A 24,271-nucleotide genomic window follows, 5' to 3' on the forward strand; every position below is an offset into this window, starting at 1 on the left:
CCAAATAAATAATCTCGGACAGGAATGTAAAATAAGCCAGATTTAATAGTGCATGCCTGCTGCAGCCGTGTTAAACATGACTAAAATGATAAACCCCAGAATATACTAATAGTAAACTATGCTCTGACATCAAAGTAATGAGGCTGTATTTTTACCCAGCTTTAGAAATGCTAAAATTAGTCTTGACAGAGCCAGACATCAGAAAAATGTTTCAAACGTAAACACCATCAATTAGGAAACTTGGTGTTTGTGTCATGCGGAGGGTGGGGTGGAGAGGGAAAGGTGCATTCTGGGCATTGTTAAAGTCAGGCAGTTAGCATTTAGGAGAATTTGTATTTAATTTTTATTACAAGATGAGAAACCCATCTTCCTAAGTATCTCTGCCTTTGAAAGAGAGGCTCATTTAAATTTCTCTTCCAGCCACACGCCTGGGCTTCCTTGTGCATGCTGATATGGAGGATGTTGCAGTGCTAGCCTGGAGGACACAACCCAGTCTCACTCACTTGGGGCTTTGCTCCAAAGTCTCCCACACTACACAGCAATATGCACTTCTGCATTCAGCAAAAGGGCTTTCTAAACACTGTTAATGTGATTGCCCTTCCAGAAGTGGAGGCACCAAAAGTGAGAGGCTCTTCAGCAGATTTGACTTGTCTATAGCTCTTACACACTGTCATTAAAAACAGTTACCATTTCTGTCACACATACACGTGTGCTCCTACATTCTGTCCTTAAAAGCAGTTTCCATCTCATACACACTTACACACCTACACACATACACACAGAAGAGACGAGCTTTGATTCCTTAGATGGCATGATTTATGGAAAAATAGAAAATTAGGAGAGACTTTCCTGATGTCATTTCTGTGAGGCCAATTTCTGAACATCTGATCAATGAGTTACTGTAAAAAAATATCAGAGAAGATCTCTAACATGGCAGCTTCGGTAGCCTAAAAATGTGAGATCCATATTGTTAGTAAAAAAGGACTCTTATCCACTGACAGCAACACCGATCTCTTTTCCTACAGCCATAACTTAACTTCTTCAAGGCTAGAAACATTTGGCACAAATATCCAAAACGGGAACTAGAAATGGAGACTTATGATAATTTAGTCTAAATAATAATAATATAATAAACTAGCTATTCCACAATTATTTAACTACTATTCACTTTCTTGCTTCAATTACCCTAATTATAAATAAAACCTTATGAATCTATTCAGTCTTATGAAGGAAAAAGAAAACCTTATGATCTTAGAAACATGCTACGTTGGCACTCCATCTGTGTGACTCAGTAGAATAAAAGAGAAGAAATGTGTTGCAAATTACGTTTGTTTGGCTCTGAAGAGCAGCTTGGTGATCTGCAGCACTAACTAAGCCTTGTTGCCACTTTCTCACATGCTAGTACAAAGACGAAAACCTTTACAACAAATGAAATCAAGAGTTTGCCTTGGGTGAGAATAAAGACTTGTTCGTATGGCCCAAAGCAGGGTGGGGAGCTCAGACGGCCTCCCTTTAAAGCTGTTCCTCTACTCAAACTGAACATTGTAATCCATCCCCATGCTTCGTTTGCTTTCTTCAGTAAGAATATGAGCGTAACTATGTATATTTGTTATGAGTAATTACACTAGTTTAGTGAATCAAATATGCCATATTAGCACAAACGCCACAGGTACAGTCTCATCGCTACCCAGCCTTTTTGTTACCAACTTCTAAATCACACCTTACAGTTAACTAATGTTAGAAGATGACTTTGTATTAATTTTTCTACTTACAAGCACACGCACCATGCTGCTCCCTTCCAGAAGCATATATTATGTCTAGCCAGAATTCAAAGAAAAGCCCTCAGAACCACAAGAACACGCGCATCACTTGCAGAGTCCTAGAGCCAGCATCTGCTCACGTGCTGCTTCACTGCTAGCCATTTTAGGTCATTTATGAAATTTCTCTCCACAGCATGACATAGATTTCACTCTTTACATCTCATTACGCAATGTTTTCATCACAATTCTCTTACATCTTCAAACAATCCTCCACTTACTTTTGTACTTCCTTTTAATAAAAGGACAAATACTGAGCCCTTAAATCATTCTTTTTAAAGGTGACAGCACACTGCTAATGGGACATACAATACTGGACTCAAAAACCAAACAAGTCTCTGGGGATACCAGATGGGCCAGTGGACTCCACCTTGGGTGCATCCTCATTTCCATCACATCTCTGGAAATGCAGTGACTGCTTCCTCAGCAGATGCATTCCCAAGGCAAGTGGGGAGAATGTATTTACCCATAACAGCATGTATGTGGGTTCTGAGTTCTAGCATATCCTTGGACTTCATTGACACCATTCAGTCCTTTGGATCTGCCAGTCACTGAGATGCTGCCTCAGTGGCTCCTACAGCCTGTGCTGCTTCAACAGCAATCAAAATCTGCTGGGGGACTGAAACATCTGCATGTCGCTGTCTCTGCCTTTCCCCTATTTCTGCCACCCAGCAAGCTTTCCTTTCTGCCACTTCACATAGTGCTCACAAGGAAAGTGGCTCAGACCCATTCAGCAGGATGAGATTGTTTTTCCCTCCAAACAACTCTGTGTAAAAGATTTTCTAATTATTCTTAAGAAAAACTTTCTTTTGGCTAACAAAAGCTAACAAAGTTTATCAAACACGTGAACTAATCTGGTAGATTATAATCTAGACGCCTGCTACCTTATTTCACACATCTGAATCCTCCTCGGTCAACGTGGAAACAAAAAGTGAGTAACAAAGGTGATGAAAAGGAAGAATAGATAAAGCAGATTTAAGCGATTTGGACTGGGAACTATCTTCAAAACTCAGCCAACAGAAAACACAAACTCTTCAGCCGAGCTATGTAAGAAACAGAGGAGCCTGCAGAGGGGTCATGCTGCTCTCCTGGGGTGATGAAAAACCACTGTGCGGTGAAGGAAGGGAAGGGGAAGAGTTCATTTTGTGGTAGACTCTGGCTAGCAATAATGTATATTTTTAAGAGGGGACAAAAACCTGCCTGCAAAGTTCACGCAGCTCAGATGTTTCTTGCCACATCTGAGCTGGTGTGTCCCCTTCTAAGTTTGTCTCCTTACACCCTTATGTCCAGAAAAAAACACCCAGTCCCAGCCCCCAGCAAGGGCACCATGGTGCCTCCCTGATGGGCATAGCTTTGCCCACACCTGGCGCCAACATGAAGTGCCCTGACACCAATTTGGAGCTCCACCAGTTCATGTATGCGAGAGAGGGATGTGTTTTCTGGGGTTGTATTTTGCCTGGCATAGCCAGTGAAAGGAGACAGGAGCAACAAGCAGACCTGCACATTGCCCCACTCCTCTCTCCTCCCAATGCTACACCCAGCAAAACCAACCCTATGCTTCATGGGTGTCCAAGAGAGCTTCTCAATTTACTTCAACACCAGCAGGACCAAAATCTTGCCAAAAACACTGACAGAAATAAGGAACTGAGCTATTTCTGACATTAACAGGAATGGTGCAGGTAGGGGGGTTTCTTTGTGAACCTTCTTGTACTGGGGCCAGACAATCCCAAAAATCCCTAACCATAAAATCCCAGCAGGAATGACTGAAGATGGTGCAGCATGTTTAGCTTGTTAGCAGGATCATAGCTAGCACACAACGTCCCTCCCTGACCACAATATCAGGGGGCACTCTGGCTCCAGCCAGATTCCACGGAGGAGTGGCAGGCGCTATGCTGCCAACACCATACAGCGCTGGCTAGCTAGTGGCAAGCAATGATAGCATGCCTCAACTCTCCAACAGCCACCACTCACCACCCATCCTCTCTTGCTCCAGCCCAGTTCACTGGGAGTGGTGGTGACTCATCACAGTGCAGTGACGTTTGGATGCCACGGGGTGACACAGCTTCCTGCTCCTGTGACCTCCAATGGCCAAGAACCCCAATAAACTCAGCGTGTTCACGGGAGGAGAGATGCCACAGGACTTATTAAATTCTTACAGTCTAATGAAAAACACCCCTGCTGCTTTCAAACTGTGGAAAACATAAAGTACCTCCTTGTGCCACTGCTGCTCCTGTAGCTGCTAAAGGAGGGGGTTTCTTCCCTGTCTCCGTAAAGCCATTCCCCTCCAGAACTGCACCTTTCCCTTCTTTTTTCCCAGCAGCCGTTGAAGCAGAAGTTTCCATCTTAGACGTGCATCTTCCAGCTCAGCAACCCTACAGGACATAAAAGAAAACCAGATTCTGGTCACTATTCACAAAACAGGCAAATTCAGCTCCATGAGAAAGCTGATAGCTTGGCAGAGCTCAGAAGTAAATGGCGAGTAGCAAAGATTTCCTGGGATTCTAACTCCAGAGGCACAGCCAGTACAGCAGCCACAGACAAAAAAGGCATAGCCCTGCAAAGGGATGGATATTCTGACATCCACTGGCTTCAGGAAATTGAAGACCTAAAAGGATCAGGACCAAAATACATGTTTTCTCCACTTAAACTTGGGCTACATAATAAAGCTTCTAGGTCCAAAGGGTATTCCAGGATTAAACAAGTGAGACACAAAAATTTAGTGTGTATAAAACCAATTTGTCAATCCTATACGTGACCTAGCCCATCATACACAAAAAACTGAGTCAGCTAAAACCTTCCAATAAAAAGATATTAATAATAATAAATAAATAAAAATAATAATAAAATAATAAATAATTATAATAAAAAGATACTTTTAAGATATTTTTTTTCCTCTCCCCCAGTTGGTGCTGGTTCTGAAACAGTGCCCTGACCAGAACATTTCAAAAGTGCCTACAGATAATCCGCACCAGAGCCCATCTAGCTCTCACTGGTGAGGACTAACATCAATCCATTTCTGTGTCTCTCAAGCAAGCTCTATCCGACCAGTCACATCTGAAAACAAGCTACAGCTTTACCCCTTTTACATATGGTGAATTAAGTGACAGTGAAAACTCCACAAACCAAGTAGATACCAAAGAAGAAATAAGCTGGTTATTTCAATTTATGTCCATGAAAAATAACAGCTCCTGAACTTTTTGTCAGCCTGATAATTTGTTCTGCATGACTCAACTGGTCTCCCAAAAGCAAACATACGGGCTTCCCAAATATAACATAAAAATGGGGCTTCTCTTAAATGAGGAGGCATGCTTCATTTCTGACAGAAAATACTTTTGTTCTCCATTTTAACTTGTTTTATTTCAAATGTTTCCAGGACTCCTGATTTCACAGAACCCACACAGTTAACCTGGCACTACCAACCACTGGCTGGTCTTGGGAAAACCCACTGCTAATTCCTCCTTTCCTTTCCAATTTTAATGCAGATCTGAGATTTTTTCACATGCAAATTTTCAGATGCAAATTTTTCAGCTCCTGAGATACCCTGGAGCACACTATCTGTTTACCTTACTGGAATTAATGGGATTAGCCAGAAAATGTCTGGGAAACCATAAAACTTTTCTGCCTGTGGGTAGTTTTATCGCCATTATACCAGCTCAAACTTCCCTTCCTTCACTCTGAAGGATTAAATGACTCCTGAACATCTTGGATTAAAAAGTTAACTCTCCTAAACAATTTAAAGCATGTAAGGATTTCAGGAACTCACATGTGTGAACTGTAGCTTTTACTTTAGTTGTTACTGAACCTGGTGTAGGCACTTCATTTTGGGATTGTGTTGTCATCTCCTGACTATTTTGTTGGTTTTCAGATAGGTTTTGTGCTGTAACTTGAGGACACACAAGCACGAAAGTGAAGACCCTTTTCCTCTGCTACATGATGAGCTCCATGGCTCAGCACAGCTGCAGTGTAGTCCCATGCTCCCAGACTCCTCACACCCACCACTGGAGACCCTCTACATTGCACCCCTGTTCAAGACAGGCTGTCCTAAACAACTTCCTCCTCTGAGATACATTAAAACTTCCCTATAAACATGAAGCCACTCTTGCTAGCATCCCAGAGGGGCTTGGCATGTGGTGGATGTGGTCCTCCAGCACTGTCACAGCTACCTGGGCTCCAGCAGAATGGTGGCTCACCAAGCAGCTTATACCAGAAGCCCTCAAGTACTGCCTATATTAATGGGACAACTAACTGATGGATCTTCAGCCACTATCTGCAGCTGTGACCAGTGAAGCCTGCATTGGAAATTACAGGACCCACAATTACAGGCTTTACTTATAACACAGGACTCCAGCAAATACTGAGATGGCCCCTCAAGGTCCTGCCCTGGCATTCTGGGACTGATGGCAAACACAGGATGAGTTCCTGAGGGCCAGGGCTTTACAGCATTTTAATCCAGAAATCAGGTTGGGTTACAGACCACGTATGAAATAAATATACTCAGGCTGGAGGAGTATTTGACCTAGGTCTGACAGCCTGGGCTTCTGTTCGTTAAGCAAATAAACTTCAGAGGCTATATTACCAGCCCCCCACCTGTTTCTTCTTAGTTCCTCCTTTCAAGGCTTTGCACTTTTGTTTGAAACCAGACGATTGCCCTCGCACCCCTCCCAGCCGCCTCCCTCCGGGTTACCCTGACCCTTGGGGCAGCCTTACGCCTGAGGAGGCTTCCTCAGGGACTGCAGAGCACAGCAGCCAGGGAAGGCAAGGAAGAAACTACTGGTAGAAATTATCCTCCTGTGAAACTAGCAGGTTAGAGCAATGCTTTTTTCAAGAGAGGTGCCTGAGGTGAGGTCTCTAAATCCATGCCACAGACACCTCAGTAGGGACCCAGTTTTCAGATGTGTTGTTTATCCAACTGGAATTCAACAGGAGATCAGACTCCTAACAGAAAAACCTGGCCCCTGTAGCTGTAAGCTCTATTTTCAGATGAATTATGAATTAAAAAAAAAAATAAAAAATCCAGTGTGTCCAATAAATGGTTGCATTAAACAAATAAATCCTTCTCAAATACTGGATTATGAAAAAAAAAACCCAACCAAACCCAAATGCAACTACTGTAATCTCACAGGATTTAGGTAATAAGTCTATAATTATTTTTGCTTTATAAAGGTGCTTGGGGCAGAGCAGGCTGGATGCGAGGCTCCAGGCTCTTCCCCAACTCAGTGACAGTTGGAAGTTATTCTCCTTCCACAGCTGACCAGCCAGGACACAAGCATCCACTCAGGCCAGATCCTGCCCTGCTCAGCATCTCTGTCCACAGACTGGGACAGAGACCAGGGAGCAAAGGAACACCAACGCTGATTCATACCCCACCTCCTGAGGTTTAATGGACAATGGCTCAGAGTCAGCTGAGCGCAGACTCCAGCACTGTGCTTTGGTGCTGTGGACGACCAGGACACAGAGCTGGAGCTTTGGAGATTTAAGTTCTCATCTTGGCTCTGTTACAGTCTCCTCTGTCCCTGGGCAAAAAGCTTAACCTCTCTCGCAGCCAGTTTCCACATCCATAAAATAGGAAATAGTACTTTGCCCTATTTGCAAAGTGCTTTGAGATCCTTGAAGGCACAAGGCTATGGAAGTGGTTTTATTACCAGTATAAGAAGATATATTGATGGAGGCAGTCAATCCACACCATCCAGGAGCACAACGTTCATTTTTTAAGCAATACATAGTTTGCTTTCTGTTCAATGCTAAACTTTTCCGCTGCTCTGTGCCACACAGAATTTATAAATTCAATGACAGATTAATCTTAGCAACGAGCCATTTGGCATGAAAAAGGGTTTCACAGGGAGCCTGCTTTTTCCTGTAAAGAGCATGCATTTAGGAGTGACTATACAGAGAAAGACCCTGTGCACTTATTCAAGCACAAGTCTGCCCTCCGTCATTACTCAGAATTAGAAACCCAGAATGGATTACTCAGATTGTTCCTAAGGTTTGTAGCTTTCTCTGCAGGAGAAGGGTTGGGTAATTGATTTTGACACTAATACCAGCACTATTCATATGCCCTGTAATATAATTCTGCAGTGACACTATAAAGGCAGCCATCTGAGATCTGAACAAGGAAAGTGCTATATGATTTGCCCTAGACACCCCCAGCTATTTTAACAGCTGTGTTGTATATTCAAAGGGAGAAATCCCAACAGAATTAAAAACAACAAAGTCACATTTGCCTTTGAGGAAAAACAAGAAGCCATAAACTTTCCTAATAAAACAATCCCTCCTGCTAAGTGCTCAAGGAATGGTTGAAAATGCTGTCCCAAAATACCTGTCTCCTTTGGAGGGCATCGGCCAGAGCAGAACTGCTAGCAAACTTGGGAACAAACAGATGCTCATTATCCATAGCCCCTGCATGCCCTTCTCTTGAAAAGACATTATTTCCTTCTTCAGGATTTTTCTTTCATCAGGAAACCCCCTTCTCTTCCCTTAGAGCAGAAAACTGTGTTTTCTGTGAAACACAGATCACTAATTCTGGCCACCTTTCCTCAAAGACTAAGTAGCAGTGATGGAGCAAGCCTCTCTGGCAGAGGGTAGGTGCCACCAGTGATGTTGTGACGTGGGTCCAATCCTCCAGAAGCCATCACAGTTGTTGAATGCCACCTTCATGCCCAGAAGCCCCGCAGGGCAAGAGGAAGTGTTTTCCAGAGGGGGCTTCCAGCAGCCATTCTGCTTTTGTGAATATTTCAGGCTTTCTCAGACCAATGTCTATCCTCTTCTTCATTTTAAGTCCATCTCCACCTGACTTCCTCATGTACAGTGAGGTGCCATCACCCCCAAGAGGACACAACAGATGTGTGTTTGCTGCTGACAGCAGCACCACCTTCACTGCAGCACAGCCAGGATGAAGCCTCACTGCTGCTGGCTCCTGGCATGGATAGGAGCTGGGGTAACTGGTGGTAGCCTCTGCACAGCTCTCACCCGGTTTGTCCTCATACAACCACCAGGGAGATACTTTATCTGTTCTGCCACATCACCCTCCTCATAGGTACAATACCACATTCAATACCTTTCATGATGTGTTGTTCTAGTTAAGATAAACAAAGAGATACTCCCACCATCTCCTCTTTTGCAGTGGACTGTGTCATATGGCTAAAGTCTTCTGAATACATGATCTGCTTGTGAAATTCAGTGTGAGCCAACTGTTTTGAACATCGGCTTAATACAGCGGCTGCTGTGATCCTATTCAGTCTCCCAGGGTTTGAGCCAAATTATGTTCTCAATTACACGGAAGTAGCAGCAGTTAACCCAGTGAAGTCACAGGCTCTATACCACGGCACAACTTGACCCCTCTATTTTCTTTTATATCAGCAATAGCTTCAAATTACTAAAAAAAGTTATTTCTGTACACATGCCGCTACTAACTGTTGGGGCTATACAAACGTGCTGTTAGTGAAAGATCTTATGGAAGAAAGTGCTTATCAACTATCAACCTCAGCTAAAAGCAGCATAAATATGAATTCAGAACTAGCCACTTTGAGGGTCCTCCTGACACCACATTTCCCATCTTGACATTGCTTAGGAATGGTCTCCTTGGGCCAGTCCTATCGAGTTGATTACATGTGGAAATTAGAGCTGTATGTTGGGGCATGTGTGTGTAGAGCAGTAGCTGTCTGTCTAGAGGCCCTTTCTGCCCCCTCCAAGCTTAGAAAGTGCTGCAGTGGGTCCCAACCAGCTTGTGGGAGACCTTATGGGAAGGGAGGAAAGGAAGCAGAGACAGCTCTACACTGACAGAAGCGGTGTTAGAGCTGCTTAGGGCTTCTTCTGTTTTTCTACCTCCTCCCCCAACTCCTGCTTAGAGAAGATCAGTACTGGGGCTGCTGAAGGGAGGAAGGAGGGAGCTATGCTGGCTTTCAGCAAAGAGGATAGAAAGGCACACAAGTTCTGCTCACCCACCCCTCAAATATAGGCCTAAAACTACTAAGAAAACTGAGTGTTCAAACGGCTTCACCAAACAGTTCCAGCCCATGGCAAAAGTTGCATCACTTAAAAAAAATGAAGAGGCAGAAAAAAGAAAAGGGGAAAGAAAAAAAAAAAAAACCAGAGAAAAAAACCTCCAGGATAGTTGGCAACACTGCAATAGTTATACAGGTTCTGGAATGTACAAAGGCTGAAATCAGAGACTTAGCATCTCTTTTGAACTTCAAAAACAACAAGTCTCTTCAAATCACTCTGTTAATTGGCTTTAAATTAGAGTTCTACGTTAATGAACAAATCTTTCACATACGGCATGAAACGGATACGCTTCTAGATTAACTTCCTGATCAACACCATCTGCCATTTCCATATGGCAATGGCAAACCAAAAGCACTAGGAAGAAGTCACTCTTGCCTGACTGTGAGGGGTCAAAGTGCACCCAGGACTGCCTGGTGCTTGGCAGCATTTCTTTGTAATGTGGTAACTTCAGAACATCACCTCCAGCCAGCTCCAGAAGACCCAGGGATATTCCAGGCACCAATGGGAACAACTAAGCCCAGGGAGGCAAAGGATGGAGGCAAAGTATGGAAAAATGCATGATGGGTAGGAGGCATGAGGGAAGGAGGATTGTTTGCAAGGGTCATTTGCTGGATGTGGAAAAAGCAAGGTGTTCCTGAAGATGGAAAAGAGCCTGGAAGAGCAAGAAGAAATAAGGGGAAAGAGAGATGACCTAACAGATTGCTGTAGGTAAGACCTCACCAAAGAATATGAGTGAATGGAAGTACAAGCACAAGGCAGGCAGGCAATGACAAATCCTGTAGAGAGAGAAAAGAGTAGCATGAGAAGGAGGAAGGAAGCTGGAGACAGACCTGGTACCAGGGAAGATGGAGATACATAGTCCCGCTGGGGCAGGGGAAGGCACAGTATGACATCCAGCATGGAAGACACAGGGCAAGGAGGCATGGCACAGGGACAAGCAAGACGGAAAACATTCCAGTAACTTGCAGGGAAGCAAAATGGAGAGATGCAAGGGTCTCTGATGGAAAAAATATAACAAGGAAACAGCTCTAAGTAATGAAGCCCTCCAGTGTCTTCTGTCCCTCTTTGTAGCTGGACTACCCAAGACAAAGATACAATCCACTGCTTCATGTGGTGCAAGGCATATGAAAGGTACATCTCAGAAAGGGTCAAAAGTGGCATCCTGCTTCACATTGACACTGACTGCCATGGCTTCCCACTTAAATCAGACAAGGCCAGTGGGGTTAGTGGTGGTGGTGATCAGAAATCATCACCATATGTACGATCTTGAAGTATTCAGCTACCTCCTCCAGAGCTAGCATTCACCAGCTGGATGCTCCTTTGAGACCTTCCAGCAGGGACCAGACACTAATGGGCCCTGGACAGTGAAGAGTATAATGCCAGTGTCTGCACAGGGATACCCAGCACCCTGGAGCCCCTCATCCTGGGCAGGACTGACAGATGTGGCACAGGACTTACAGGAGACATGCGCTCTTCAGGAATGTCAATCAGAGGCCAGGCTATCCGAGGACATACCACGGCACCAGATGACAACACTGAGTCCACTGAATTGAAACATAACTGGTGTTTCCCTTTCTAAAAAGTTGTCTAATTTCTGAGCTGTGCTTACTGGAAAAAGGATAATATTGAATAAAGGAACTGAGATTTCACCCCTTCTTTGGGTTTAGCCTTCTGTTTGCATTTTTCATGAAAACTAATGTCACTTTTATGTTGCTTCCTTACAAATACAGCAAATTTATAAATATTAGATTAATATGAATTATTTCTCCACTTCATGTATATTTTCAAGTTGCCAACCTTAGAGCCCTGAACAGAAATTGTCTTTCAGATGCTGGGTTATATATAATTACAATACATCATCAAAACATACAAGCAGACATAAAATCTCAAAGCCAGACACAGATTCGGCACTGGTCCATGCTGAGGCATGCCGGCTGGCGTACATGACTTTTCTTCCTCTCTCTCAGAATTTATCTTTGTGTCATACTTTGGAAGAACCGAGAAGATGAAGGAGTGAGGACTGGAGGGAAGAGCCTTTTGTGGTGGAAGAAGAAAACAAAGTCATGCTTGTACTTTTACAAAGCCAAATCCTACATGTCTTATCATGAGAAAATTTTTACTGTGCGAATTCTGACAGGCAAAAAACTGTCAAAGAAGATAATCAGGACACTCCTGCATTCAGACTCTGTGTTAGCATACTGTAAAAATATGGAAGGATACTACCAGGTAAAACAAAATTGCTCAAAAGTGATGCATCACTATTATAACTGGTCCGTGAATCTTCACTTGGGTTTTGTTTATTTGTTTGGTTTTGTTGTAAGGGTGAGAGAACTTTGGCAAGAAAGTTGTCTAAGTTGTTTTTTTTTGATGTAAATTCAAAGAAGTTTTCCATTTCCTATTGCAGAATTTTCTGGGGGTTTTGTTTGTTTGTTATTTTGGTTTAAAAAAACAGCAAAACAAAACAAAACCCACAAAAAAAAACCTAAACAAAACAAAAGAAATATTACCTATATGTGTGCACATGTATCTAATGAAAAAAAATATTGTTTTCATTTTAGGAAAACTTTGCATGCTGGAATAGGAAAAAAAAATGGAAAAAAATAATAAGATGAAGAAACTAAAAAAACCCCTTCATCAAGTCTTCATGCTCCAACAAGAGCAAAAACTGTTAATAACTAACATGTCAGATAAAACATCTGTGATGCTTGGCAGATATGCCAGGGTGGGTAACAGCTAAACACAGACTGTATTAAGACCAGGGTGGAGGACCAGCATTTAAACTGTTTACAACAAAATTACACTCTAATTCTAAATCAGTAATAATTAACCTATTGACTTTTCAGCAGCCTTATGAGTTAAAGATACAAAGAAAGTAAATTGCACATACTGTGAGTGGAACAGAAACTGACTATGAACAGAGATGTTCATGCAAGTTCCACGGAGTGGGTGAGGGTCAGTGCAGGAGATCTGGCTAAGAGGAAAAGAGCTGCCTTGAAATCAGATTTGAGGGAGCTTTAGAAAAGGTGGAAGTGAATGTTTTGTTGACTGGTGGTGACTGAAGGAGAATCTTCTCAGGGCTTCACTTCCGTGCAGTAATAGTTTGGGCACTTTCAACTCTCATGAATGAAACCTCAAACACAAACCACATGCAGTGAAGTTTAATGGGTTTGCTTTATGTAGGGGTGGGATGAGTAATATTGTCTTGTAGTGACTAGTCCACCCAGATGACATTGAACAGGCTCCAAAGCTTGGATAAGAAAACCCTCGTCTGGCTCCAGGAAGGAAAACCTTTATTTTAAGCAACGAAAAATGAAGGACTGCACCCTTGCAAAAATCCCTATAGCAACTGGGTTCTTTCAGAACATGTTTCATTACAAGATTCTGGTTTATTTTTAAACATTCCAGTTCACTTCATCAGCCTATTGAATGCTCCCTCCAGAGGCACACGTGTAAGTATGTAGGAGAGAAGCCTGGGAAGAAAACAAGAATGTAATTAAAAACAAAAAAGCAACACTTCAATTGGCTCGTGTTCCTCTGCTGAACACATACACCACACAAGCTGCTATTCCACACTGGGTAGAAGCACATATTGTCTTTGTAAGACTATAGTTGCCAGCTAAAGGCAGGATACAGACCACATAAAATGGTTGACAGTTCATAAATGGGAGAATGGAGAAAAATTCATCCAGATGGGAATGGGAGAAAAGTTTTTAAGAGGATCATAAAGTATTTGGGGTTGGAAGGGGCCTATGGAGTCACTGAGTCCAGCCTCATGCTCACAAGTAACAGAGCATGTGCAAAGTCCAAAACTTTTGAAGTATCTGACAGTAGATGGGACATACCCACGAACTTTGGTGCAGCCTAGTCTGCAAGGACACAAGCACACCGGTGAAGATTCAAGACCAAGAGTCCTTGCAAGGAACTTTATATGAGGGATAACAAAATTATTACTCTGAACAGTGCTCACTTCTGGGAGCTGTAACTCAAGTTACAGGGTTATGGCTATATAAGATTCCAAGCATTAACAGTTAAGTAAGCAGTGAAAGGCAGGTCCCCTCAGTTCTCAGCAGTGTAGGTCCAACTTCTACAGAGAAGAGAGACTGTACAATGGAGCTGACTGTCATTTCATGGAAGGGAATAAGTCTTTCAGGAGACAGGCTAAAGTATTCAGGAGGGTATTAAGCTAATGACAAAAGACAAGGGTGAAAATGAGCACTCATTTAGCCAGAAATCAAGATGTCAAGATTAAAATTAATCAAGGTACCAAGGGACTCAAAGAGAAAAGATTCCTTAATTGTGTAGACTCTGACACCACAAACCTGAGTAATAAACAAGAAGTGGAATAGCTCATTTAATACACAAATTAGTCCTGACTGGTATTACTGAATTGGGTGGGAATATTCATATTATTGGAGAGCTACAATCACTTTACGTATCAGTGACTGGAAACAAATACAGAGTTATGAAGTTTGTCAGTAACAAATGACTGCAGACATGGTAAATAAAGATGACTGCTTTGCATCATTGACATGCTCTCCATCCCGAGGCTAGATACAAAGATGATATATTTTAAAACAATCTCATACAAGGCCACACATCTGGGAAACAACCGATTAAAATGAAGACTGTGTTTTGAAAAACACTGGAGACAACCTAAAGTTTATGGTGGGCAAACAGTGGCTGATAAGTTCTGTAGAGGTTGCCAGAACCTCAGCAACTCAAGAAAATGTCCTTGTCCACACAGAATTTGGGAGGTTACAATGCCTCTCCTAACCCTGAATTGACTTAGGGGAACACTCACACACAGCTCCAGTGGTCACAATCCAAGCAGAATGAGCAACATTGCAAAAACTCTAGTGTTATCCATGAGAAAAATGAAAGAGAGCTCAAAGGAGACGTGCTTGCAGGATGACTTGATCACTAATATTAATGCATTTATACAATTAGCAAAAATATGGTAACAGATGCTTTTTGACCCAGAGGTAAGAGACATTACAAGAATCTACAGCTAAACCAATTACAGTTGCCTAATATCAACTGCAAAGACTAAGAGTTAGAAGTTAAACTAGAGAAATTAAGAAGTTAAACTAGAGAAATTAAAATTAGAAACAAGGCTCCCAGTTTCAACAAAAAGCAGCACTGGATTCAGGCTGGTGTCAGATTCTCTAGCACTGCAGAGCAGACATTCTGTTCAGATATTTTTCCTGAAGAATGCTACAGTTTAAGACCTGTCACTGGATGTGGATGGATTTAAGTACGGGAAAGTCCTCTGATGGTGTTATACGGAAAGTTAGACTAGATCAGCACCTTCACCCTCTGTGATTGCATGCACTTATAAATCGGTATGTTATAAACAATTTGCCATACCTTCATAGATCAAAACATCTGCATTTATAATGACTGAATCTTACCATATGTGTGTCTTCTGATAAGTGAAACTAACTTCTGCCTTCCAACTTCTCTATTTTTTTCTTTTATGATAACGATTTAGTAAGACTCAAGTAATAAACATCTTCCAGAATACTGATAAACTCTAACGTGTTTATGTCCTGCCAATGGCAATGTTGCCGAGTATGCATTCCTTTATTATGTAGTTATGTCTACTATGCTACAAGTATTCTGATGACTGAGACAGATATAAAACCATTCACCAACAGAGCATCATGCAATTTTTGCTTGGTAACCTGTAAGAACTGACTTGGTTTCTTGGTCTGGCATGTAGCTGCCAGCATCAAAAAAAGAAAGAAATAACACTGATTTATTTCATTCTCTTCTTGTAAAAGCTAGGGGAAAACCGCCCTTCTCCCTACCCCAGCAGTGTGGAGAGCAGCCTACAGAAGACTGGAAATCTGAAGAAGCCAATCCTTCACTGCCTTGCAGTAACTGTTTCACTTACAGAACAAGCTGGGCTGTCATGCCAGCACATCTCATGTCAACAAAACTTACTGGAACAAACCCAAGCTAGCAGTAAACTTTCAGCAAATGTCAGCAGGTTGCTATGGCTCAGAGGAATGGTTCAGGAACCACGCTGTGCCTATGCAATTGCGCAGTTGAAACAAGTGAAGCAAAAGAACTGCATTTGGTGGTAACCAAGGTAGGGACTGAGCACTGCAAACTGCGTTCACTCTTCTTGAGCCCCCAGAACTGTTCAAAGGCTATACCAGATGTTGGGGCAGTTACTGATCCAGCTACTAGACAACACGCACAAGATGTTTTCTACTATTTCACTAGGTAAGTCTCAAATCATTAAAGCTAGCCTGAGAAGACCCTGTAGATACCTCCTTCTTGTCTGATTTTGTTCTTTGATACTATCTAATGCAATGGATTAATATAAATTCTTCAGGGCAGAGACCTTTTATATGAGCATGTGTGTATAGACACAGCTTTTTAGTACTGCTTGTAATAGAATCATAGAATATTTTGGATTGGAAAGGATCTTCAAAGGTCATCTAGTCCAAACCCCTGCAAATAGCAGGAACATGTGGAACTAGATCAGGTTGCCCAGAACCACATAAAGCCTGGCCTTGAATGGCTTCGAGGATAGCACATCAACCACTTCTCTGAGAAACCTGTGCCAGTGTTTTTTCCTCACATCCAGCCTGAATTTCCCTTCTTTTAAAACTGTAACAGTTATTTACCTTGTAGTTATTGTATATTACTTTGGTTGTATATTAATGCATATGATAATTATATTCTATCTCGGTATTTTTTTTTTCTGCAGACAAGCTTGATGAGTTCTAGAGAAAACAGTCAAAACAAAGTCTTTTACCTCCCATCTACAACTCCCTCTCTCTAACGTTTCATCTGCTCTTCTCCTCTAATCACCTCACTCCTCCACAACCATCTTCTAAACCATGCCACAGCCACTTTCTTGCTTTCCTTGCCCTTTTTCTCTTCTTTCAGCTTTTTCTCACAAACCCAGTCTGCTTTGGTCTGCCTCTCTCTAAAAAACAACATTTTGGTTTTGCCTGTAATCTCATTCCACCTTCCTCCTCATTCACAGCTAAGTTGTATCCAGTCTTCCATACCTAGTTACCTCTGGGACTTCTCTCCACTAAATCTTCCGTACATTTTAGTTGCAGATCACCTTAGTTCATACCTGATTCCTTCCAATGACATAGAAATCTCAGTACGCCTCTCAAATAACTTTGCACATCTGTCTGGCTGTGATTAGAAGGCGGCAAATGATGCCAAATTTAGAGGTGGATAGCATCTTGTTTGTTACTCAGGTCTGAAATCTGGGATGGTCCTCAGCTTTCTCCAACCTCACTTTTTGCCTCTAGGCCACCTCTGACTCCTGCTTCTTCATTCTGCACAATGTCTGAGAGTCTGGTGCTTCCTTGAGCTTCCTGCCACTCACCTATGCATCTGTACATAGAACACCAGCCTCTAAGCAACTCATTTTCATTTAGGACAAGTTCCTTTACATTGGCTCTAATGGGTACAAAGCTGGTTTCACAGCCATTCAGAATGTGAGAGCAATGAGCCATTTTCCTAGCTTGTCACTTTATTCCTGTCACTTTCCTTTACATCCTTTGATGGCATGCTCTTTTGTTTTGCCTCACCCATTGTCTCCTCTTTCAAAGCCCATCAAAGCCTACCACACTGTGCTTTCAATCTCATTGGCTTCAGGGAGACTTCAGCAAATGCATATGCACTTTCTTCAGTCAGGGCCTAAATATACATTCTTCGAGTCAGTTTGGTCATAGAATCATACAGATCAGAGATAGCTGTCCACTCCCAGTCTCATTCACAGCTTGTTTTCACCAGTGAAACTACTGACTTCTACTCTACTACAGGTCTCCAGGATGAGAAGCAGATCCCGTTGGAAAATAAGGACCCAGTGAACATATCGTTACGATTCGCTGTTCTGATTTTAAGAGAAATAAGGGTTCTTCAGTTAGTCATATTTTTACTTTAGTAAGGAAATTATGTAACTCATTTATCATAACTCATTTATCATAATACACTTGTCCTTTATTAAAAGAAAGAGCATATTTCTTATATTCCCTTGCTCTCTGCATAACAGTGTCAGGGCACCTCAGCATTCAAAATTATATGCCAGAAATACTGAAACACCTGTTTAAGTTTTCATCCTAATTGCTGTCACAACCTAGAACTTGACTGAGAAGCAAGTTAGGTTTCCCTCTACTGAAAAAATTCAAAACATATGTTACCTTCCATCTTTACAGTCATCCATTTAAGCTCAAACTGTCACAGAACTGCAAGCCCAGGCCTGGGGGACATGTCACCAGCTATAGATGTCCACACAACTTCTCGTCTTTAAGCCATGTCCACAGCTACCCACCATTTGGTGCCACTTTGTCTCCTTGTGCTCTTCCCAGCCTTTCATATGTTACATGTGAGACAGCTCAACACACTTTCTATTCTGGAACCAGTATCTCCACTTCAAACTCAGGTTTTCATAGATTTATTTATAAAAAGTTTATTAGAAAATCAGCTACAGAAACGGTATCTTTTGAAAACAAGAAATTGTTGTCCATCCGCAAATCATTCATGGCATACTAAGAAAACATCAGCTGTCTTCCCTTAGCACTCCTGTAACCAAAGAGTGGCTCTTTGTTTATGTGAATATATCCAGCCAAATGCCTTCACAGAAATGGACCTGAAGCACACACAGGGTTGGCTGTTCATCACTGCAGCCCACCGAGACTTTTAGAGCAGAGGACTGTTAGCTGTGAACATTCATTAATGTTTAAAGCCTTCCCATTTGCTGGCAGTGCAATGACACAAAACAGACACAAAGCCACGTGGCTTCTGCCCTGTCTTTTGGCTGGGACCTGGACATGACCACTCATACCATGTGTCTTGGAGAAATCTTCCAGCTTTACCAGACCTGTGGCCTTTCAGTCTACAGCCCCTAGAGGTACACAACTGCACTGGCAGCCAAAGGCATATTTCAGTATCGTGAGAATCAGCAATCAAAGGAACAAATCGTCAGTAACTCCAGCATCACATGCAAATTACAGTGCATGTGAGACCTCAAAGCAAAGAGCATCATGCGTAAATAACTCCAGGGAAAACACACAGAGAAAGAGGTGTATTTGTTAGAGGAAGAAATGATTCTTGTCTCATCAGGTGCAATGGAGCAGCCCTCAACAACCAGGGCAGGTTCACTGGGAAGAAAGCGCGCTGCACGCGCCACTGTACCAGCCCACTGTGCCATTGAGGCACTGTGTCTTTGCCAACAATTGTGACTATTACCAGTGAGCACAAAACCCTATATATAATTAACTGCAGTACCTGCTTTGGAGGAGAACAGAATAAGCTACAACCTAATGAGAGAAGCAATAAAATAAAGGCTCAAAAAATTACCGTTGTTTCTAAAAAACCCAGGATGCAATTTCCTGAAGTACTTAACCCTGTCTGTATGCAAAAGTGCACAAGAAACCAAACAGACACTGAAATAGAACTAATTATTGCCTAGCCTGTTTTGCTATTATCAGTGTCAAGGGAAGAATAAAGTAAAGTTAGAATCATAGAATAGCTAGGGTTGGAAAGGACCTTAACATCATCTAGCTCCAACCCCCTGCCATGGGCAGGGACACCTCACACTAAACCATGTCACCCAAGCCTTTGTCCAACCTGGCCTTGAACACTGCCAGGGATGGAGCATTCACAACTTCCCTGGGCAATCTATTCCAGTGCCTCACCACCCTAACAGGAAAGAATTTCTTCTTATATCCAATCTAAACTTCCCCTAAAAAGTTACAATGAAAAGGGTATTTTTAATGCATTTTTTCTTCCATGACAGTATATGAGGATAGACAGATGACCACTCAGACAGCTTGTCATTTAAATGAATCTTAATACAGAGTGAAATGGTTCTGTAAGTACTTTTTTTACTATATGTTCATTATAATAAGTAACCAAAATCATTAGCTTCAAGAAGACAAAAGTGAGTTGAGAAGTATATGATAGTCCCAAATATCCAACAAAAGAGTTTCATTAGACACCCATTTAAACCACACTTAATCAAATTTACTTTGGCTGAGACACTCTGGTTGCCCTGTTGATCAGCCCTCTAGATCCACAAAATCTTAACCTCCTCTGATCACAGCAGCACACAGCAGTACTGCTTTTCAGGCCATCCTTGGAAATTTCTGTTGTGCCTTCCTTGAAGGGGGCTGCACTATCTAATTCTGCTCTGCAATATCAGGGCTAATCACCAATGTACTTAACAAATGCAAACATGCACACTTTTCCGAAGCTCTTTTCCCAGAACAGCTTAATTTTACATTGATACAGGACAGTGACAACCAGAAAGATGTGTAGGTTTCTAAAGAGTTACTCTATGCTAGCAGAGGAAATACGCACAACCAGGTACCAACAGTCACTTTTCTCATCAAGTTTTAGCTTTTATTGGTCTTGGGTCCTCTGAGGAATCAGAAAGTCTTACCTATCCCTCCCACCCTCCCTCTCATATTTATTTCTCTGACCCACAAAATCCCTCTGCCTTAGCTTCCAGCTTTAGCTTTCACATTAGAACAGGACCCTTGCTGGGAAGAAAAATGCCCTCTAATTCTCCAGTCCTTCCCAGACTTCCTGGTCTGCCAGTAAATCCTGGGGCTGATGCATCTCACCTTCTACAGCTGGTTCCTTTGTTCTGCAGAGAGTCCATCACTGTTGTGCACCCCCACAGGAGAGGCTGGGAGAAATCTCCTTCACAGTTGTCCTGTTTGGTGAACGCCTAAAGTTCAGAGGTTGATGATGCACCTCTCCACAAACACCAAGTCATGCCATGATGCAGCAGTTACATATTCTCACGCACACAGACTCCCCAGATTGTCAGAGTGCTTGCCTGAGGACTGTCATGCTACAACAGACAAATGGTCCTGCTCATCCAGCACCCTGTCTGACAGCAATCAGTGATGGATTCTTCAGACTAAAATACGAAAAGGTCATTTTCTTTGCCTGGTATCAGAGCAAGGTAGCAAGGACAAGGAATTCTGCAAACTGGGGCAGCAGATATCTTCTTTGTGCTACACAAGGTGAAGTGAGAAACTGAGGAGGAATCTCCATCTTAATGTGTGAGCTTGTTCGTTTGTAGGCAGAACGTATTTAGAGATCCTCAGACCAAAGATGATACAAAAGCACAGAGGATTCTCTAGATTTGAATGCTGTAACCAGAAACACAATTACCTTATCACAGAAACTTCTCAATCTTTCTTGCAACTTGCAGAGCTACATGCTATTTTACTAAATGCACCATAAACATACTTTCATTTCTCGAGTTAATCACAATTGCCTTACAGGAGATTAACACCATAAAGCACTTTCACAGCTGATGTGTCTTTAAAAAAAAAAATCCCAGCGTTAAACTTGTATAAATAATGTAAGTGACATGGAATATAATTATTAAATGTTGTCTTTTTGAAGAAAATTAATTAGCAATAGCTGTAGCTGTCTTGTGTCTATTTAAGCAGTGTGTATCTCAATTAAAATTTAATTGCAACAGATTCAAGCACAGCAGGGAAAAGTGATGGAAATGAAAAGCAGCCTGATCCTATATTGCTGTCTACAAGAGAAAACGTCGTAGAAACCGAGGGGGAAGGGGATGAGAGACGCAGGAAGGTAAGAAAGCAAATTCACAGAATCATGCTGCTGAGTAGTCAGGTGGGTGCTGTTTGTTCACAAAGCAGCTGACGACTATCGGACACACCAGCACAAACAGAAGTAAAACCAGCTGCTGTTGGAAGAGCTATTGCTTCGTATCACAGTCGATGTACTTTCATACCCACTGTGCTATGAGACAGAATCCATCTCCATGTTACTGTGCCTCCTTGAAGTCATTCTGGAGAACCCCTGAAAACCCTGAGCAGGACCAAGAGGAGCTTTCCTTAAGGAAGAACCAGAAAGATCTTGGATACAAAGTCCTTCTGAAGCTCAAAGTCACTGCAGGTACAAAGATTTGTTTTGAAGAGTAATAACCCTCTCCAGGTGACTGAGAGACAGCTGGGGTCTTATATGGCTTTGGATATCTTCTCCAACAGAGGCAAAGTGTGACTCTGGTATCACCATCATTCACATGTGGAGGATTTTAGACATTCATGACAAGATGTTCTAAAGAAACTACACAGCCAGGAGTTGGATGCTGTGACCATCTCTGCACATATGTGGTGTTCCAGAGTTCCAGACTGGCACCAGACTGGCACCAGCAGCCAGTCCATTACACTGCTTTTAAAATATGATCTATGTCTTAACCAAAGTACTGAAAGCAAAGCTTTTATCCCAACATTCATTTCTCAAGACCTAAGTTATCTACAACCTGCTTACTTGAATGAATAATTCACATCCCAGACAAAAAGGGAAAAATATTATCAAGTATGACTGTAGGTGTGTAGGATGCAAATCATACTCGAAGAGGGGGGAAAGTTGCATTATCCTAAGTTCATGTATGACAAGTAAATAAAACTGGAACCGAAAATGAAGTTCAAGCCTTAAAACTTGGCCTAATTAGAAAAAACTTGCACCACTGAACTATATATGTGTTCATATGTGTTCTGTTAGGACTTATTCAGCTTCCAAATGAAATTAATACATTCCCGCCAAATTCCCAGGGCACATTCGCTTTCAACCTGAAGATAAAATTATATTGTTTCTGACTGCCATCATAATTACAATGTAAATTTACAGTACTTGATCATTTTGTTGATAATGCTAAAGTCATGACAGAATCCAACTCATTCTCCTACCAGTACGCCCAGTTATAAAAAAAACCCCGCTGCTTTCTACTGTCAAAAATAACGATAGCAACCTGAAATGGTACGTTAGATATTAAGCACAGAGATAGTGATGACGGTAACAATAGTAGTCATAACAACAGTACTTTCACAGTCTTAAAATGTTACTAAGGTATAGGTATGATATAGCCAACAGTGAAATTAAGATTTCATAAACATTTTATAAACCTGATCCAGTTTTAGCTTAAATACAGACAATCTAACAGCTGGTTTGTTACCAAAGGCTTAGATTAAAAGTAAAAATAAGCATACACACATGATCTAGCATGAGAGTCTGCAGTTATAACTCTGATTATATACCCTTCCTGGTAGTAGCAGATGGTATAACACAACTTGGGAAGTTCAGGCTGGACATTCAGAAAAGCTTTTTCTCTAGCTGGGCCGTGCAGTGCTGGAACAGGCCACTCCAAGAGGCTGTAACACCCCATCTGTGGAGGCTTTCAAGACTCTACTAGACAGGCCATGTGGATTCTGTGATTCTACACAAGTGGAGTTGAGAAATCTCAAGATCATCCATTTAGATAAGGACCCTCTGCTGCTGTTGCTTGAAATGTTCAGCACTGACCCATTTCAGGCTGCCATTCCAAGGCCACTGTCACCAAAGTACAAAGGAGCTGCTGCATTTATCAGTGTGCCTTTTTGCTAAAAGCAGCCTCAGGTACACATGAAGTAACCAAAGGTGCAACTGATGATGAACAAGCTGAAACACGAATTCAAAATATTACTTCCTTCTTTAAAAGCAAAACGCAAAACATTTCACTGGAGAAATATTTAACTTTCAAACAAGATGATCAGCAACTGCTTTCCCCTCTGCAAAACTATCCAAATCTGGGGGAACAAAAAACAAAACAAAACAAACCCCAGCTTCATTTACAAAAGTCTGCAATATTTTTTAAAGGTTATCAGATGATTCTATCTCAGCCTAACTAAAGCCTGAAGGGGACAGCCTGTTCACTAGAACATACCCTGATCTCACAGATCTAACGCATAAAGCACGTGCCTCTGTCTACAGCACCCTTACGCAATTTACATGTAAGTTTCCTGAACGTTTTCAAATACACTAAATAACAGGGTGCAATTTCTTTTAAATATCTGTTCAGTTTTCTGCATATTAATATATAGTTATGTGCAGGTTTTCTTTAGTCTATTACTAACTGGGACTTAAGGCAATTTTTGTTTCAAATGTTTTCAGCTCACTGTAAAGCTAAACACATATAAATTTCAGGTCCTGAATTAGACTGTTGAGCATACCTTTCATCACATTGCATTATTTGGTCTTCATTTAGCTGTCACAAAACCATTTCCTTTTGTCTACAGATTAATTACAGCCTGGTGAGGTTTCAGCACAAATACCTTCATCCATTGGAGCCTCTGCAAAGACACAGTGATTCATGCAGTATCTATGCCTCTGGAAGGGAAAATAAAGCTGAGGCAGGACATGCAAGCTGTGAGCGGATCCGATATCAAAAGAGCTGGAGCCTCCAGTGAACACCCAGCCATACCAACACAAATAAGTTTCTGCACAACTTGTGCAAGAGCCACAGATAAACATGAACCACTGCTTTAGTTCAGCACTAAGCTGATTTAGATACACCATTCATTCATCTAGAACTAAAGATGACAAGGCAGGAAGCGTCACTCAGTAATGAATTATATGTGACACAAAAAAGCCACAGGTGTGGTTTGAGA

At 41.9% G+C, this 24,271-nt stretch overlaps 1 protein-coding gene across 2 annotated transcripts in view; it reads right to left on the reverse strand.

Moving 5' to 3' along the window:
- Positions 1 to 24,271, reverse strand: part of GLI2 (GLI family zinc finger 2) — a 197,000-nt gene that overhangs the window by 140,511 nt on the left and 32,218 nt on the right. For both annotated transcript variants that reach the window (XM_061370108.1, XM_061370107.1), the window contains exon 2: positions 4,027 to 4,189. In XM_061370108.1, the coding sequence (XP_061226092.1) occupies positions 4,027 to 4,159 (133 nt within the window). In that variant the 5' untranslated portion in view covers positions 4,160 to 4,189. The remainder of the gene's footprint in view (positions 1 to 4,026; positions 4,190 to 24,271) is intronic.

The sequence above is a fragment of the Neopsephotus bourkii genome, unplaced genomic scaffold (assembly GCF_033783945.1).
Source record: "Neopsephotus bourkii isolate Nb327-2 ecotype Australia unplaced genomic scaffold, CSIRO-AGI_Nbou_v1 NB_1526, whole genome shotgun sequence".
NCBI classification, from domain to species: Eukaryota; Metazoa; Chordata; class Aves; order Psittaciformes; family Psittacidae; genus Neopsephotus; species Neopsephotus bourkii.